Genomic DNA, 18,672 nt, shown 5'->3' on the forward strand with positions numbered 1-18,672 from the left:
ACCCGGGTCCGCTCCCCCGCCCTCTCCCCACAACCCACCTAACCTGCACATCTTTGGACTGTGGGAGGAAACCAGGGCACCCGGAGGAAATCCACGCACACATGGGGGAACGTGCAGACTCCGCACAGACAGTGACCCAAGTCCGGAATCAAACCTGGGTCCCGGGCGCTGTGAGGCAGCAGTGCTAACCACTGTGCCCCCCTCCCATGGTTAAGGCGCTGTGAGGCAGCAGTGCTAACCACTGTGCCACCCCTCCCATGGTTAAGGATTGAAGATGAGTACGTGAAGATGCAGGGATTCAGTGAGTGGTGATCTGGAAGAGTGTGGTGGGGAGGGGTGCAGATTCAATCGAGGATTTCAAAAAAAGGGAGAATTCGCTGAATTAGGTGGGTGGGTAAATAATTGTCGGGTGTTTGGGAAGGGTGGGGAAGTGGGGTAAAGACCAGCCGAGTCCCTCTTGCAGAGAGCCAGGGCGGCTCCCTCTGCGCTCCCTCTGTGCAGCGCCTCTATGGAAGTGGGGGGCAGCTCTCAGTGGGCACGGTTGACCGGTGCTCCTGCCAGGGAGGGAGCAAGCTGTTTTCCTGGGCCAGGAGCAGATATTGTGGTGTATTACGGCTTTTGACACGCCCACATTTGGAAGTCATCGGCAGCAGAAGTGCTGGATTGACCCAGAGCGAGTGAGAGAGTGGAAGAGAGCGCAGTTAAAGCCTGCTGTCCTGCCCGCTCGGAATACTCAGCACACAAGGGGACTCGGTTCGCAAGCTCACTTTCCAACCAGTGCTGCCCTTTCTGTTGATTGTATAAATACACATACAGATTTTTTTTCCTCCCCCAGTTGGATTTTATTTTCCTGTGTGTGTGTGTGGGGTTTTTTTTTTCTCTGTCGTTGCAAAGCTCCAAGATTCTGGATTTTAATTTTCCTGACATTAGTTTTTTTGGGGGGGCTGAGGGGGCTGGTTCCTCGTTGAAGACAAGTTCTGGGCTTCAAGCGGGAGAAAAAAAAAACCTCTGTACTCTCACCAGCACCTTCTCTTTGGAGAGGAGAGAGAGAGACAACAGCTGTTGGGAAAGGATCGCTCGCCTCTCTCTGTGTGAGAGACAGTCTGCAGCGATCAACTTTGCTACAAGTGTTGGGCTGCCGGATACGTGAACGAAACGCCGCTGGAGAGAAAGAAGAGAGCAGGAGGTGAAGAGACAGACAGAGGAGAACATTCAGCGATCCCATGGTTTTTTCCCCCCACTCCGGAGATATGTTGCATTGAGGACTGAAGGTTGAAGGCGGGAGACAGAACCGAAACACACAGAGCGAGACTCTTGTTCAATATTGAAATATTTCCTTTCAGCAACGATTTCGAGAGGTTTTTCTCCCCCCTCCTCCCCTACTCCGTCCCTCGCAACATTTCACTCCTGGGATACAATATATAAAAGGCAGCGACCATGAACTCGTTCCTGAGTTCAGTGAATTGTTTCCTAGTCGCCCTGCTGTACTTTAACATGCCAGAGGTAAGTCATCGCTCTCACTCTGCCTGCGTGCTCTTTTATTTGTCACCCTGAGTGTTCAGCGCGGAATATGTGCGCGGTTTCTCCCCTTGCTCACATTTACTGCACAGCAGCACGTGTTGCTTGGCAGAGCCGGATTGACACTGGTACAGGAGGCATGCTGAAGTTCAACATTTTGTTCATTTTAACTTTTCCCTCTACTGTCTCTCCCGCTCGCCCTCCTACTAACTTTCTCCCTCTCGCCTCTATCCCTCTCCCTCCCAACCTCCCCCCCCCCCCCGCCCCCCCTCTCTGCCCGTTTGATTTTCCCACCCCCTCTCTCTGTGCCTGTCCCACTCTCTCTCACTGTGCCTGTCCCACTCTCTCTCTCTCTCTCTCTGTGCCTGTCCCACTCTCTCTCTGTGTCTGTCCCACTCTCTCTCGCCTCTGTGCCTGTCCCACTCTCTCTCTCTGTGCCTGTCCCACTCTCTCTCTGTGCCTGTATACTCTCTCTATGTGCCTGTCCCACTCTCTCTCGGTGTCTGTGCCTGTCCCACTCTCTCTCTCTCTGTGCCTGTCCCACTCTCTCTCGCTCTCTGTGCCTGTCCCACTCTCTCTCACTGTGCCTGCCCCACTCTCTCTCTCTCTCTGCCTGTCCCACTCTCTCTCTCTCTCTGCCTGTCCCACTCTCTCTCTCTGTGCCTGTCCCACTTTCTCTCTCTGTGTCTCCCACTCTCTCTGTGCCTGTCCCAATCTCTCTGTGCCTGTCCCACTCTCTCTCTCTGTGCCTGTCCCACTCTCTCTCTCTGTGCCTGTCCCACTCTCTCTCTCTCTGTGCCTGTCCCACTCTCACTGTGCCTGTCCCACTCTCTCTCTCTCTCTGTGCCTGTCCAACTCTCTCTCTCTGTGCCTGTCCCACTTTCTCTCTCTGTGTCTGTCCCACTCTCTCTGTGCCTGTCCCAACTCTCTCTCTGTGCCTGTCCCACTCTCTCTCTCTGTGCCTGTCCTACTCTCTCTCTCTGTGCCTGTCCCACTCTGTCTGTGCCGGTTCCACTCTCTCTGCCTGTCCCTCTCTCTCACTCTCTGTGCCTGTCCCACTTTCTCTCTCTCTCTCTGCCTGTCCCTCGCTCTCTCTCTGCCTGTCCCCCTCTCTCTCTGTTTGACTGTCCCCCTCTCTCTGTGCCTGTCCAACTCCCTCTCTCTCTGCCTGTCCCTCTCTCTCTCTGCCTGTCCCTCTCTCTCTCTCTGTGTGCCTGTCCCTCTGTGTGTGTGCCTGTCCCACTCTCTGTGTGCCTGTCCCACTCTCTCTGTGCCTGTCCCACTCTCTCTCTCTGTGCCTGCCCCCCCCTCTCTCTCTCTGTCTGTCCCACTCTCTCTCTCCCTCTGTGCCTGTCGCACTCTCTCTGCGTGCCTGTCCCTCTCTCACTCTCTCTGTGCCTGTCCCACTCTCTCTCAGTGCCTGTCCCACTCTCTCTCTCTCTGTGCCTGTCCCACTCTCTCTGTGCCTGTCCCACTCTCTCTCTCTCTCTGTGCCTGTCTCTCTCTCTCCCTCTCTCTCTGTGCCTGCCCCACTCTCTCTCTCTGTGCCTGCCCGACTCTCTCTGTGCCTGTCCCACTCTCTCTCTCTCTCTGTGCCTATCCCACTCTCTCTCTGTGCCTGGATACTCTCTCTATGTGCCTGTCCCACTCTCTCTCTCTCTCTGTCTGTGCCTGTCCCACTCTCTTTCTCTCTCTGTGCCTGTCCCACTCTCTCTCTCTCTCTGTGCCTAATCCACTCTCTCTCTGTGCCTGTCCCACTCCCTCTTTCTCTGTGCCTGTCCCACTCTCTCGCTCTCTCTGTGCATGTCCCACTCTCTCTCTGTGCCTGTATACTCTCTCTCTGTGCCTGTCCCACTCTCTCTCACTGTGCCTGTCCCACTCTCTCTCTCTCTGCCTTTCCCACTCTCTCTGTGCCTGTCCCACTCTCTCTCTGTGCCTGTCCCACTCTCTTTTTCTGTGCCTGTCCCACTCTCTCTCTCTGTGCCTGTCCCACTCTCTCTCACTGTGCCTGTCCCACTCTCTCTCTCTCTCTCTGTGCCTTTCCCACTCTCACTGTGCCTGTCCCACTCTCTCTCTGTGCCTGTCCCACTCTCTCTTTCTGTGCCTGTCCCACTCTCTCTCTCTGTGCCTGTCCCACTCTCTCTCTGTGCCTGTCCCACTCTCTCTCTGTGTCTGCCCCACTCTCTCTGTGCCTGTCCCACTCTCTCTCTCCTCTGTGCCTGTCCCACTCTCTCTCTCTCTGTCCCACTCTCTCTCTCCCCCTGAGCCTGTCACACTCTCTCTGTGTGCCTGTCCCTCTCTCACTCTCTCTGTGCCTGTCCCACTCTCTCTCTGTGTGCCTGTCCCACTCTAGCTCTCTCTCTGTGCCTGTCCCACTCTCTCTGTGCCTGTCCCACTCTCTCTCTGTGCCTGTCCCACTCTCTCTCTCTCTCTGTGCCTGTCTCTCTCTCTCTGTGCCTGTCCCCCCCTCTCTCTCTGTGCCTGCCCCACTCTCTCTCTCTCTCTGTGCCTGCCCCACTCTCTCTGTGCCTGCCCCACTCTCTCTGTGCCTGTCCCACTCTCTCTCTCTGTGCCTGCCCCCCCCTCTCTCTCTCTGTCTGTCCCACTCTCTCTCTCCCTCTGTGCCTGCCACACTCTCTCTGCGTGCCTGTCCCTCTCTCACTCTCTCTGTGCCTGTCCCACTCTCTCTCAGTGCCTGTCCCACTCTCTCTCTCTCTGTGCCTGTCCCACTCTCTCTGTGCCTGTCCCACTCTCTCTCTCTCTCTGTGCCTGTCTCTCTCTCTCCCTCTCTCTCTCTGTGCCTGCCCCACTCTCTCTCTCTGTGCCTGCCCGACTCTCTCTGTGCCTGTCCCACTCTCTCTCTCTCTCTGTGCCTATCCCACTCTCTCTCTGTGCCTGGATACTCTCTCTATGTGCCTGTCCCACTCTCTCTCTCTCTCTCTGTGCCTGTCCCACTCTCTTTCTCTCTCTGTGCCTGTCCCACTCTCTCTCTCTCTCTGTGCCTAATCCACTCTCTCTCTGTGCCTGTCCCACTCCCTCTTTCTCTGTGCCTGTCCCACTCTCTCGCTCTCTCTGTGCATGTCCCACTCTCTCTCTGTGCCTGTATACTCTCTCTCTGTGCCTGTCCCACTCTCTCTCACTGTGCCTGTCCCACTCTCTCTCTCTCTGCCTTTCCCACTCTCTCTGTGCCTGTCCCACTCTCTCTCTGTGCCTGTCCCACTCTCTTTTTCTGTGCCTGTCCCACTCTCTCTCTCTGTGCCTGTCCCACTCTCTCTCACTGTGCCTGTCCCACTCTCTCTCTCTCTCTCTGTGCCTTTCCCACTCTCACTGTGCCTGTCCCACTCTCTCTCTGTGCCTGTCCCACTCTCTCTTTCTGTGCCTGTCCCACTCTCTCTCTCTGTGCCTGTCCCACTCTCTCTCTGTGCCTGTCCCACTCTCTCTCTGTGTCTGCCCCACTCTCTCTGTGCCTGTCCCACTCTCTCTCTCCTCTGTGCCTGTCCCACTCTCTCTCTCTCTGTCCCACTCTCTCTCTCCCCCTGAGCCTGTCACACTCTCTCTGTGTGCCTGTCCCTCTCTCACTCTCTCTGTGCCTGTCCCACTCTCTCTCTGTGTGCCTGTCCCACTCTAGCTCTCTCTCTGTGCCTGTCCCACTCTCTCTGTGCCTGTCCCACTCTCTCTCTGTGCCTGTCCCACTCTCTCTCTCTCTCTGTGCCTGTCTCTCTCTCTCTGTGCCTGTCCCCCCCTCTCTCTCTGTGCCTGCCCCACTCTCTCTCTCTCTCTGTGCCTGCCCCACTCTCTCTGTGCCTGCCCGACTCTCTCTGTGCCTGTCCCACTCTCTCTCTCTGTGCCTGTCCCACTCTCTCTCTCTCTCTGTGCCTGCCCCACTCTCTCTGTGCCTGCCCGACTCTCTCTGTGCCTGTCCCACTCTCTCTCTCTGTGCCTGTCCCACTCTCTCTCTCTCTCTCTGTGCCTATCCACTCTCTCTCTGTGCCTGGATACTCTCTCTATGTGCCTGTCCCACTCTCTCTCTCTCTCTCTCTGCCTATCCCACTCTCTCTCTGTGCCTGTCCCACTCCCTCTCTCTGTGCCTGTCCCAGTCTCTCTTTCTGTGCCTGTCCCACTCTCTCTCTCTCTCTCTGTGCCTGTCCCACTCGCTCTCTCTGTGCCTGTCCCACTCTTTCTCTGTGCCTGTCCCACTCTCTCTCTCTCTGTGCCTGTCCCACACTTTCTCTGTGCCTGCCCCACTCTCTCTCTCTCTCTGTGCATGTCCCACTCTCTCTCTGTGCCTGTCCCACTCTCTCTCTCTCTCTCTCTGCCTGTCCCACCCTCTCTCCTCTGTGCCTGTCCCACTCTCTCCCTCTCTCTGTGCCAGTCCCATTCTCTGTGCCTGTCCCACTCTCTCTCACTGTGCCTGTCCCACTCTCTCTCTCTCTCTCTGTGCCTGTCCCAGTCTCTCTCTGTGCCTGTCCCACTCTCTCTCTCTCTGTGCATGTCTCACTCTCTCTCTCTGTGCCTGTCCCACTCTCTCTCTCTCTCTGTGCCTGTCCCACTCTCTCTCCTCTGTGCCTGTCCCACTCTCTCTCTCTCTGTGCCTGTCCCACTCTCTCTCTGTGCCTGTATACTCTCTCTCTCTCTCTGCCTGTCCCACTCTCTCTCTCTCTCTCTGTGCCTGTCCCACTCTCTCCAACTGTGCCTGTCCCACTCTCTCTCTCTCTCTGTGCCTGTCCCACTCTCTCTGTGCCTGTCCCACTCTCTCTGTGCCTGTCCCACTCTCTCTTTCTGTGCCTGTCCCACTCTCTTTCTCTGTGCCTGTCCCACTCTCTCTCTCTCTGTGCCTGTCCCACTCTCTCTCTCTCTGTGCCTGTCCCACTCTCTCTCTGTGCCTGTCCCAATCTCTCTGCTCCCGTCCCACTCTCTCTCTCTCCTCTGTGCCTGTCCCACTCTCTCTCTCTCTCTCTGTCTGTCCCACTCTCTCTCTCCCCCTGTGACTGTCAAACTCTCTCTGTGTGCCTGTCCCTCTCTCACTCTCTGTGCCTGTCCCACTCTCTCTCTCTCTGTGCCTGTCCCACTATCTCTCTCTCTCTGTGCCTGTCCCACTCTCTCTCTGTGCCTGTCCCACTCTCTCTCTGTGCCTGCCCCACTCTCTCTCTCTCTGTGCCTGCCCCACTCTCTCTGTGCCTGCCCCACCCTCTCTGTGCCTGTCCCACTCTCTCTCTCTGTGCCAGTCCCACTCTCTCTCTCTGTGCCTATCCCACTCTCTCTCTGTGCCTGGATACTCTCTCTATGTGCCTGTCCCACTCTCTCTCTCTCTTTCTCTCTCTCTGTCTGTGCCTGTCCCACTCTCTTTCTCTCTCTGTGCCTGTCCCAGTCTCTCTCTCTGTGCCTGTCCCACTCCCTCTCTCTCTGTGCCTGTCCCACTCTCTCTTTCTGTGCCTGTCCCACTCTCTCTCTCTCTTTCTCTCTCTCTCTGTGCCTGTCCCACTCTTTCTCTGTGCCTGTCCACTCTCTCTCTCTCTGTGCATGTCCCACTCTCTCTCTCTGTGCCTGACCCACTCTCTGTGTGCCTGTCCCACTCTCTCTCTGCCTGTCCCACTCTCTCTCCTCTGTGCCTGTCCCACTCCCTCTCTCTCTGTGCCTGTCCCACTCTCTCTTTCTGTGCCTGTCCCACTCTCTCTCTCTCTTTCTCTCTCTCTCTGTGCCTGTCCCACTCTTTCTCTGTGCCTGTCCACTCTCTCTCTCTCTGTGCATGTCCCACTCTCTCTCTCTGTGCCTGACCCACTCTCTGTGTGCCTGTCCCACTCTCTCTCTGCCTGTCCCACTCTCTCTCCTCTGTGCCTGTCCCACTCTCTCTCTCTGTGCCTGACCCACTCTCTCTCTCTCTCTGCCTGTCCCACTCTCTCTCACTGTGCCTGTCCCACTCTCTCTCTCTCTCTGTGCCTGTCCCACTCTCTGTGCCTGTCCCATTCTCTCTCTGTGCCTGTCCCACTCTCTCTTTCTGTGCCTGTCCCACTCTCTCTCTCTGTGCCTGTCCCACTCTCTCTCTGTGCCTGTCCCACTCTCTCTCTCTGTGCCTGTCCCACTCTCTCTCTCTGTGCCTGTCCCACTCTCTCTCTCTGTGCCTGTCCCACTCTCTCTCTCTCTGTGCCTGTCCCACCCTCGCTCTCTGCATGCCTGTCCCACTCTCTCTCTCTCTCTGTGCCTGTCCCACTCTCTCTCTCTCTGTGCCTGTCCCACTCTCTCTCTGTGCCTGTCCCACTCTCTCTCTCAGTTCCTGTCCCACTCTCGCTCTCTGTGCCTGCCACCCCCCCTTTCTCACTCTCTCTGTCTGTCCCACTCTCTCTCTCACCCTGTGCCTGTCACACTCTCTCTCTCTGTGCCTGTCCCACTCTCTCTCTCTGTGCCTCTCTCACTCGCTTTGTGCCTGTCCCACTCTCTCTCTCTCTCTGTGCCTGTCCCACTCTCTCTGTGCCTGTCCCACTCTCGCTCTCTCTCTGCCTGTCCCTCTTGTTCTCTCTCTCTGCCTGTCCCCCTCTCACTCTCTCTGTGCCTGTCCCCCTCTCTCTGTGCCTGTCCCACTCCCTCTCTCTCTCTCTGCCTGTCCCTCTCTCTCTCTCTCTGCCTGTTCCACTCTCTCTCTCTCTGCCTGTTCCACTCTCTCTCTCTGTGCCTGTCCCACACTCTCTCTGTGCCTGTCCCACACTCTCTCTGCCTGTCCCACTCTCTCTCTCTCTCTTCTCTGTGCCTGTCCCACTCTCTCTCTCTCTCTCTCTCTGTGCCTGTCCCACTTTCTCTCTCTGTGCCTGTATACTCTCTCTAGGTGCCTGTCCCACTCTCTCACTGTGTCTGTGCCTGTCCCACTCTCTCTCTCTCTGTGCCTGTCCCACTCTCTCTCGCTCTCTGTGCCTGTCCCACTCTCTCTCGCTCTCTGTGCCTGTCCCACTCTCTCTCTCTCTGTGCCTGTCCCACTCTCTCTCTGTGCCTGTCCCACTCTCTCTCTGTGCCTGTCCCACTCTCTCTCTCCTCTGTGCCTGTCCCACTCTCTCTCCCTCTGTGCCTGTCCAACTATCTCTCTCTCTCTCTGTGCCTGGATACTCTCTCTTGCTCTCTGTGCCTGTCCCACCCTCTCTCACTGTGCCTGTCCCACTCTCTCTCTCTCTGTGCCTGTCCCACTCTCTCTCTCTCTCTCTGTGCCTGTCCCACTCTCTCTCGCTCTCTGTGCCTGTCCCACTCTCTCTCACTGAGCCTGTCCCACTCTCTCTCTGTGTGCCTGTCCCACTCTCTCTCTCTCTGTGCGTGTCCCACTTTCTCTCTGTGTCTGTCCCACTCTCTCTCTCTCTCTGTGCCTGTCCCACCCTCGCTCTCTGTGTGCCTGTCCCACTCTCTCTCTCTGTGCCTGCCCTACTCTCTCTCTCTGTGCCTGTCCCACTCTCTCTCTGTGCCTGTCCCACTCTCTCTCTCTCTGTGCCTGTCCCACTCTCTCTCTCTCTCTGTGCCTGTCCCAATTTCTCTCTCTGTGCCTGTCCCCCTCTCTCTCTCTCTGTGCCTGTCTCACTCTCTCTCTCACTGAGCCTGTCCCACTCTCTCTCTGTGTGCCTGTCCCACTCTCTCTCTCTGTGCCTGTCCCACTTTCTCTCTGTGTCTGTCCCACTCTCTCTCTCTCTCTCTGCCTGTCCCACCCTCGCTCTCTGTGTGCCTGTCCCACTCTCTCTCTCTGTGCCTGCCCTCCTCTCTCTCTCTGTGCCTGTCCTACTCTCTCTTTGTGTGCCTGTCCCACTCTCTCTCTCTCTGTCTGTCCCACTCTCTCTCTCCTCTGTGCCTGTCCCACTCTCTCACTCTCTCTGTGCCTGTCCCACTCTCTTTCTCTCTATATATGCCTGTCCCACTCTTTCTCTCTGTGCCTGTCCCACTCCCTCTCTCTCTCTCTGCCTGTCCCTCTCTCTCTCTCTCTGCCTGTTCCACTCTCTCTCTCTCTGCCTGTTCCACTCTCTCTCTCTGTGCCTGTCCCACACTCTCTCTGTGCCTGTCCCACACTCTCTCTGCCTGTCCCACTCTCTCTCTCTCTCTTCTCTGTGCCTGTCCCACTCTCTCTCTCTCTCTCTCTCTGTGCCTGTCCCACTTTCTCTCTCTGTGCCTGTATACTCTCTCTAGGTGCCTGTCCCACTCTCTCACTGTGTCTGTGCCTGTCCCACTCTCTCTCTCTCTGTGCCTGTCCCACTCTCTCTCGCTCTCTGTGCCTGTCCCACTCTCTCTCGCTCTCTGTGCCTGTCCCACTCTCTCTCTCTCTGTGCCTGTCCCACTCTCTCTCTGTGCCTGTCCCACTCTCTCTCTGTGCCTGTCCCACTCTCTCTCTCCTCTGTGCCTGTCCCACTCTCTCTCCCTCTGTGCCTGTCCAACTATCTCTCTCTCTCTCTGTGCCTGGATACTCTCTCTTGCTCTCTGTGCCTGTCCCACCCTCTCTCACTGTGCCTGTCCCACTCTCTCTCTCTCTGTGCCTGTCCCACTCTCTCTCTCTCTCTCTCTGTGCCTGTCCCACTCTCTCTCGCTCTCTGTGCCTGTCCCACTCTCTCTCACTGAGCCTGTCCCACTCTCTCTCTGTGTGCCTGTCCCACTCTCTCTCTCTCTGTGCGTGTCCCACTTTCTCTCTGTGTCTGTCCCACTCTCTCTCTCTCTCTGTGCCTGTCCCACCCTCGCTCTCTGTGTGCCTGTCCCACTCTCTCTCTCTGTGCCTGCCCTACTCTCTCTCTCTGTGCCTGTCCCACTCTCTCTCTGTGCCTGTCCCACTCTCTCTCTCTCTGTGCCTGTCCCACTCTCTCTCTCTCTCTGTGCCTGTCCCAATTTCTCTCTCTGTGCCTGTCCCCCTCTCTCTCTCTCTGTGCCTGTCTCACTCTCTCTCTCACTGAGCCTGTCCCACTCTCTCTCTGTGTGCCTGTCCCACTCTCTCTCTCTGTGCCTGTCCCACTTTCTCTCTGTGTCTGTCCCACTCTCTCTCTCTCTCTCTGCCTGTCCCACCCTCGCTCTCTGTGTGCCTGTCCCACTCTCTCTCTCTGTGCCTGCCCTCCTCTCTCTCTCTGTGCCTGTCCTACTCTCTCTTTGTGTGCCTGTCCCACTCTCTCTCTCTCTGTCTGTCCCACTCTCTCTCTCCTCTGTGCCTGTCCCACTCTCTCACTCTCTCTGTGCCTGTCCCACTCTCTTTCTCTCTATATATGCCTGTCCCACTCTTTCTCTCTGTGCCTGTCCCACACTCTCTCTCTGTGCCTGTCCCACTTTCTCTCTCTCTGTGCCTGTCCCACTTTCTCTCTCTGTGCCTGTCCCACTTTCTCTCTCTGTGCCTGTCCCACTCTCTCTCTCTCTGTGCCTGTCCCACTCTCTCTCTCTCTCTGTGCCTGTCCCAATTTCTCTCTCTGTGCCTGTCCCCATCTCTCTCTCTCTGTGCCTGTCTCACTCTCTCTCTCTCTGTGCCTGTCCCCCTCTCTCTCTCTGTGCCTGTCCCACTCTCTCTGTGCGTGTCCCTCTCCCTCTGTGCCTGTCCCTCTCTCTCTCTCTGTGCCTGTCCCTCTCTCTCTCTCTGTGCCTGTCCCACTCTCTCTGTGCCTGTCCCTGTGTGTGTGTGTGCCTGTCTCACTCTCTCTCCCTGTGCATGTCCCACTCTCTCTCTCTCTCTGTGCCTGTCCCACTCTCTCTCCTCTGTGCCTCTCCCACTCTCTCTCTCTGTACCTGTCCCAATCTCTCTCTGTGCCTGTATACTCTCTCTATGTGCCTGTCCCACTCTCTCTCTCTCTGTCTGTCTGTGCCTGTTCCACTCTCTCTTTCTCTCTGACTGTGCCTGTCCCACTCTCTCTCTCTGTGCCTGTCCCACTCTTTCTCTCTCTCTCTCTCTATGTGCCTGTCCCACTCTCTCTCTCTGCCTGTCTCACTCTCTCTCTGTGCCTGTTCCTCTCTCTCTCTCTCTGTGCCTGTCCCACCCTCTCTGTGCCTGTCCCTCTCTCTCTCTGTGCCTGTCTCTCTCTCTCTCTCTTTGCCTGTCTCACTCTCTCTCCCTGTGCCTATCCCACTCTCTCTCTGTGCCTGTCCCACTCTCTCTCTCTGCCTATTCCACTCTCTCTCTCTCTCTGTGCCTGCCCCACTCACTCTCTCTCTGTGCCTGTCCCACTCTCTCTCTCTCTCTCTGTGCCTGCCCCACTCACTCTCTCTCTGTGCCTGTCCCACTCTCTCTCTCTCTCTCTGCCTATTCTACTCTCTCTCTCTCTCTGTGTGCCTGCCCCACTCACTCTCTGTGCCTGTCCCACTCTCTCTGTGACTGTCCCACTCTCTCTCTCTCGTTGCCTGCTGACGTTTTCTTTCTCTCTGCCCGTCTGATTTTCCCACTCCCTCTCTCTCTGGCTATTCCACTCTCTCTGCCCGTTTGACTTTTCCGCTCTCTCTCTGTCTGACTTTCTCTCTCTCTCTCCCTTTGCCTGTCTGACCTTCCCTCCCGCTCTCTCACTCCCTCTGTCTGTCTTACTTTATCTCTCACCCTCTGCTCGTCTGGCATTCTCTCTCTCCCTCTGCACGTCTGACCTTCCCTTTCCCTCTCTCTCTGCCTAACTTTCCCTTCATCTCTCTCTCTCTCCACCTGCCTGTCTGACCTTCCCTCTCTCTCTCCCTCTGCCTGTCTGTCTTTCCCTCTCTCTCTCTCCCTCTGCCTGTCTGACTTTCCCTCTCTCTCTCCCTCTGTCTGTCTGACTTTCCCTCGCTCTCTCTCCCTCTGCCTGTCTGACCTTCCCTCTCTCTCTCCCTCTGCCTGTCTGACCTTCCCTCTCTCTCCCTCTGCCTGTCTGACCTTCCCTCTCTCTCTCCCTCTGCCTGTCTGACCTTCCCTCTCTCTCTCCCTCTGCCTGTCTGACCTTCCCTCTCTCTCTCCCTCTGCCTGTCTGACCTTCCCCCTCCTCACTCTCTCTCTCTGCCTGTCTGACTTTCTCTCTCCCCTCTGCAAACACGCAGACAGCAGGCGGGCTTTGCCGAGTTGGAATCTGGGCAGTTGCGGTTTGATCCGCAGGGCAAGTTGCGGCCGAACACAAGCCGGTGTCACACAGGGGAGGGAAAAATGTTTCTGTTCCTGTTCCAGTGCTGCTTCCTCCAATCCCGTGAGAAAATGATGTGACAGATGCCCACCCTCGATTTAAAAGGGCAATATTCACTGCCCCTGACAAGCTGCAGACAAGCTGCAGACTGCCTGCTCACTGACAGTCCCGCCACAGAAACACTGCTCTGTTAAAGCCTGCCCCAGTCCCAGTTTATTTTTGAGAGTTTTGGAACCCTCCCCCTCTCTCTCAGGCTGTCTGTTCAGGAGGGTGGGGATTTGGAGGCAGGGTCGGGAGGGAGGGCAGTAATCGGTCAGAGCTCGGGAATATTATGATTATTATTTCTGGGAGCGGCGAGTGAATCCTTCAAATCCTCCAGCAATGTGTACATTTCCCAGGGAGAGCGGAGGTGTGAGCTCCCAGCATTGCAGCCTTGCGCCTGAGCCAACCTCCTCATGCACAGACAGGCCACAGACACCGATAAAGACAGAGAGGCTGCCCTCAGCTCAATCTCCGACTCTCTCTCACACACACACACTGCCCTCAGCTCAATCTCCGACTCTCTCTCACACACACACACTGCCCTCAGCTCCATCTCCGACTCTGTCTCACACACTGCCTTCAGCTCCCTCTCTGACTCTCTCTCACACACACACACTGCCCTCAGCTCAATCTCCGACTCTCTCTCACACACTGCCTTCAGCTCACTCTCTGACTCTCACACACACTGCCTTCAGCTCACTCTCTGACTCTCTCACACACACACTGCCTTCAGCTCTCTCTCTGACTCTCTCACACACACTGCCCTCAGCTCACTCTCTGACTCTCTCTCACACACTGCCTTCAGCTCAATCTCCGACTCTCTCTCACACACTGCCTTCAGCTCACTCTCTGACTCTCTCTCACACACACACTGCCTTCAGCTCAATCTCCGACTCTCTCTCACACACTGCCTTCAGCTCACTCTCTGACTCTCTCTCTCACACTGCCTTCAGCTCACTCTCTGACTCTCTCACACACACACTGCCCTCAGCTCACTCTCTGACTCTCTCACACACACACACTGCCTTCAGCTCACTCTCTGACTCTCTCACACACACTGCCTTCAGCTCACTCTCTGACACTCTCACTCACACTGCCTTCAGCTCACTCTCTGACTCTCTCTCTCACACTGCCTTCAGCTCACTCTCCGACTCTCTCTCTCACACTGCCTTCAGCTCACTCTCTGACTTTCTCTCTCACACTGCCTTCAGCTCACTCTCTGACTCTCTCTCTCACACTGCCTTCAGCTCACTCTCTGACTCTCTCTCACACACACTGCATTCAGCTCACTCTCTGACTCTCTCACACTGCCTTCAGTTCACTCTCTGACTCTCTCTCACACACACTGCCTTCAGCTCACTCTCTGACTCTCACACACACACTGCCTTCAGCTCACTCTCTGACTCTCTCTCACACACACTGTCTTCAGCTCACTCTCTGACTCTCTCACACACTGCCTTCAGCTCTCTCTCTGACTCTCTCACACACACTGCCTTCAGCTCACTCTCTGACTCTCTCTCACACACACTGCCTTCAGCTCACTCTCTGACTCTCTCTCACACACACACTGCTTTCAGCTCACTCTCTGACTCTCTCACACACACACACTGCCTTCAGCTCACTCTCTGACTCTCACACACACACACTGCATTCAGCTCACTCTCTGACTCTCTCACACACACACTGCCTTCAGCTCACTATCTGACTCTCTCACACACACACTGCCTTCAGCTCACTCTCTGACTCTCTCACGAACACACTGCCTTCAGCTCACTCTCTAACTCTCTCTCTCACAGACACTGCCTTCAGCTCACTCTCTGACTCTCTCTCACACACACACTGCCTTCAGCTCACTCTCTGTCTCTCTCACAAACACACACTGCCTTCAACTCACTCTCTGACTCGCACACACAGACACTGCCTTCTGCTCACTCTCTGACTCTCGCTCTCACACACACTGCCATCAGCTCACTCTCTGCCTCTCTCACACACAGACACTGCCTTCAGCTCACTCTCGGTCTCTCTCTCTCTCACACACACACTGTCTTCAGCTCACTCTCTGACTCTCTCTCTTACACACTACCTTCAGCTCAGTCTCTGACTCTCTCTCTTACACACTGCCTTCAGCTCACTCTCTGACTCTCTCACACACACACTGCGTTCAGCTCACTCTCTGACTCTCTCACACACACACTATCTTCAGCTCACTCTCTGACTCTCTCACACACACTGCCTTCAGCTCACTCTCTGACTCTCTCTCTCTTACACACTGCCCTCAGCTCACTCTCTGACTCTCTCACACACACACTGCCTTCAGCTCACTCTCTGACTCTCTCACACACACTGCCTTCAGCTCACTCTCTGACTCTCTCTCACACACACACTGCCTTCAGCTCACCCTCTGACTCTCACACACACACTGCCTTCAACTCACTCTCTGACTCTCTCTCACACACACACTGCCTTCAGCTCACTCTCTGACTGTCTCACACACACACTGCCTTCAGCTCACTGTCTGACTCTCTCACACACACTGCCTTCAGCTCACCCTCTGTCTCTCTCACACACACACTGCCTTCAGCTCACTGTCTGAGTCTCACACACGCACACTGCCTTCAACTCACTCTGACTCTCTCTCACACACACACTGCCTTCAGCTCACTCTATGACTCTCTCACACACACACTGCCTTCAGCTCACTCTCTGACTCTCACACACACTGTCTTCAGCTCACTCTCTGACTCTCTCACACACACTGCCTTCAGCTCACTCTCTGACTCTCACACACACACACTGCCTTCAGCTCACTCTCTGACTCTCACACACACACTGCCTTCAGCTCACTCTCTGACTCTCTCTCACACACACACTGCATTCAGCTCACTCTCTGACTCTCTCTCACACACACTGCCTTCAGCTCACTCTCTGACTCTCTCACACACACTGCCTTCAGCTCACTCTCTGACTCTCTCTCACACACACTGCCTTCAGCTCACTCTCTGACTCTCTCTCACACACACTGCCTTCAGCTCACTCTCTGACTCTCTCACACACACACTGCCTCAGCTCACTCTCTGACTCTCTCACACACACACTGCCCTCAGCTCACTCTCTGACTCTCACACACCCACACTGCCTTCAGCTCACTCTCTGACTCTCTCTCACACACACACTGCCTTCAGCTCACTCTCTGACTCTCTAACACACACACTGCCTTCACCTCACTCTCTGACTCTCTCTCTCACATACACTTCCTTCAGCTCACTCTCTGACTCTCTCTCTCTCACACACACTGCCTTCAGCTCACTCTCTGACTCTCTCTCACACACACTGCCTTCAGCTCACCCTCTGACTCTCTCACACACACACTGCCTTCAGCTCACTCTCTGACTCTCTCTCTCTTACACACACTGCCTTCAGCTCACTCTCTGACTCTCTCACACACACACTGCCTTCAGCTCACTCTGACTCTCTCTCTCTCTCACACACACTGCCTTCAGCTCACTCTCTGACTCTCACACACACACTGCCTTCAGCTCACTCTCTGACACACACACTGCCTTCAGCTCACTCTCTGACTCTCTCACACACACACTGCCTTCAGCTCACTCTCTGACACACACACTGCCTTCAGCTCACTCTCTGACTCTCTCACACACACACTGCCTTCAGCTCACTCTCTGACACACACACTGCCTTCAGCTCACTCTCTGACTCTCTCTCTCACATACACTGCCTTCAGCTCACTCTCTGACTCTCTCTCTCTCACACACACTGCCTTCAGCTCACTCGCTGACTCTCTCACACACACACACTGCCTTCAGCTCACTCTGACTCTCTCTCACACACACTGCCTTCAGGTCACTCTCTGACTCTCTCACACACACACTGCCTTCACCTCACACTCTGACTCTCTCACACACACTGCCTTCAGCTCACTCTCTGACTCTCTCTCACACACACTGCCTTCAGCTCACTCTCTGACTCTCACACACACTGCCTTCAGCTCACTCTCTGACTCTCTCACACACACTGCCTTCAGCTCACTCTCTGACTCTCTCTCTCACACACACTGCGTTCAGCTCACTCTCTGACTCTCACTCACACACTGCCTTCAGCTCACTCTCTGACTCACACACACACACTGCCTTCAGCTCACTCTCTGACTCTCTCTCTCTTACACACTGCACTCAGCTCACTCTCTGACTCTCTCTCACACACACTGCCTTCAGCTCACTCTCTGACTCTCTCACACACACACTGCCTTCAGCTCACTCTCTGACTCTCTCTCTCTTACACACACTGCCTTCAGCTCACTCTCTGTCTCTCTCACAAACACACACTGCCTTCAACTCACTCTCTGACTCGCACACACAGACACTGCCTTCTGCACACTCTCTGACTCTCGCTCTCACACACACTGCCATCAGCTCACTCTCTGCCTCTCTCACACACAGACACTGCCTTCAGCTCACTCTCGGTCTCTCTCTCTCTCACACACACACTGTCTTCAGCTCACTCTCTGACTCTCTCTCTTACACACTACCTTCAGCTCAGTCTCTGACTCTCTCTCTTACACACTGCCTTCAGCTCACTCTCTGACTCTCTCACACACACACTGCGTTCAGCTCACTCTCTGACTCTCTCACACACACACTATCTTCAGCTCACTCTCTGACTCTCTCACACACACTGCCTTCAGCTCACTCTCTGACTCTCTCTCTCTTACACACTGCCCTCAGCTCACTCTCTGACTCTCTCACACACACACTGCCTTCAGCTCACTCTCTGACTCTCTCACACACACTGCCTTCAGCTCACTCTCTGACTCTCTCTCACACACACACTGCCTTCAGCTCACCCTCTGACTCTCACACACACACTGCCTTCAACTCACTCTCTGACTCTCTCTCACACACACACTGCCTTCAGCTCACTCTCTGACTGTCTCACACACACACTGCCTTCAGCTCACTGTCTGACTCTCTCACACACACTGCCTTCAGCTCACCCTCTGTCTCTCTCACACACACACTGCCTTCAGCTCACTCTCTGAGTCTCACACACGCACACTGCCTTCAACTCACTCTCTGACTCTCTCTCACACACACACTGCCTTCAGCTCACTCTATGACTCTCTCACACACACACTGCCTTCAGCTCACTCTCTGACTCTCACACACACTGTCTTCAGCTCACTCTCTGACTCTCTCACACACACTGCCTTCAGCTCACTCTCTGACTCTCTCACACACACACTGCCTTCAGCTCACTCTCTGACTCTCTCTCACACACACACTGCATTCAGCTCACTCTCTGACTCTCTCTCACACACACTGCCTTCAGCTCACTCTCTGACTCTCTCTCACACACACACTGCAATCAGCTCACTCTCTGACTCTCTCTCACACACACTGCCTTCAGCTCACTCTCTGACTCTCTCACACACACTGCCTTCAGCTCACTCTCTGACTCTCTCTCACACACACTGCCTTCAGCTCACTCTCTGACTCTCTCTCACACACACTGCCTTCAGCTCACTCTCTGACTCTCTCACACACACACTGCCTCAGCTCACTCTCTGACTCTCTCACACACACACTGCCCTCAGCTCACTCTCTGACTCTCACACACACACACTGCCTTCAGCTCACTCTCTGACTCTCTCTCACACACACACTGCCTTCAGCTCACTCTCTGACTCTCTCACACACACACTGCCTTCACCTCACTCTCTGACTCTCTCTCTCACATACACTTCCTTCAGCTCACTCTCTGACTCTCTCTCTCTCACACACACTGCCTTCAGCTCACCCTCTGACTCTCTCACACACACACTGCCTTCAGCTCACTCTCTGACTCTCTCTCTCTTACACACACTGCCTTCAGCTCACTCTCTGACTCTCTCACACACACACTGCCTTCAGCTCACTCTGACTCTCTCTCTCTCTCACACACACTGCCTTCAGCTCACTCTCTGACTCTCACACACACACTGCCTTCAGCTCACTCTCTGACTCTCTCACACACACACTGCCTTCAGCTCACTCTC

General features: G+C 55.3%; 1 protein-coding gene across 2 annotated transcripts in view; it reads left to right on the forward strand.

The window, feature by feature from the left end:
* The first annotated feature begins 673 nt into the window (after positions 1 to 673).
* The window catches only part of vegfab (vascular endothelial growth factor Ab), a 129,331-nt gene continuing 111,332 nt past the window's right edge, over positions 674 to 18,672 (forward strand). For both annotated transcript variants that reach the window (XM_072500203.1, XM_072500205.1), the window contains exon 1: positions 674 to 1,503. In XM_072500203.1, the coding sequence (XP_072356304.1) occupies positions 1,438 to 1,503 (66 nt within the window). In that variant the 5' untranslated portion in view covers positions 674 to 1,437. The remainder of the gene's footprint in view (positions 1,504 to 18,672) is intronic.

The sequence above is a fragment of the Scyliorhinus torazame genome, chromosome 4, assembly GCF_047496885.1.
Source record: "Scyliorhinus torazame isolate Kashiwa2021f chromosome 4, sScyTor2.1, whole genome shotgun sequence".
Lineage (NCBI taxonomy): Eukaryota > Metazoa > Chordata > Chondrichthyes > Carcharhiniformes > Scyliorhinidae > Scyliorhinus > Scyliorhinus torazame.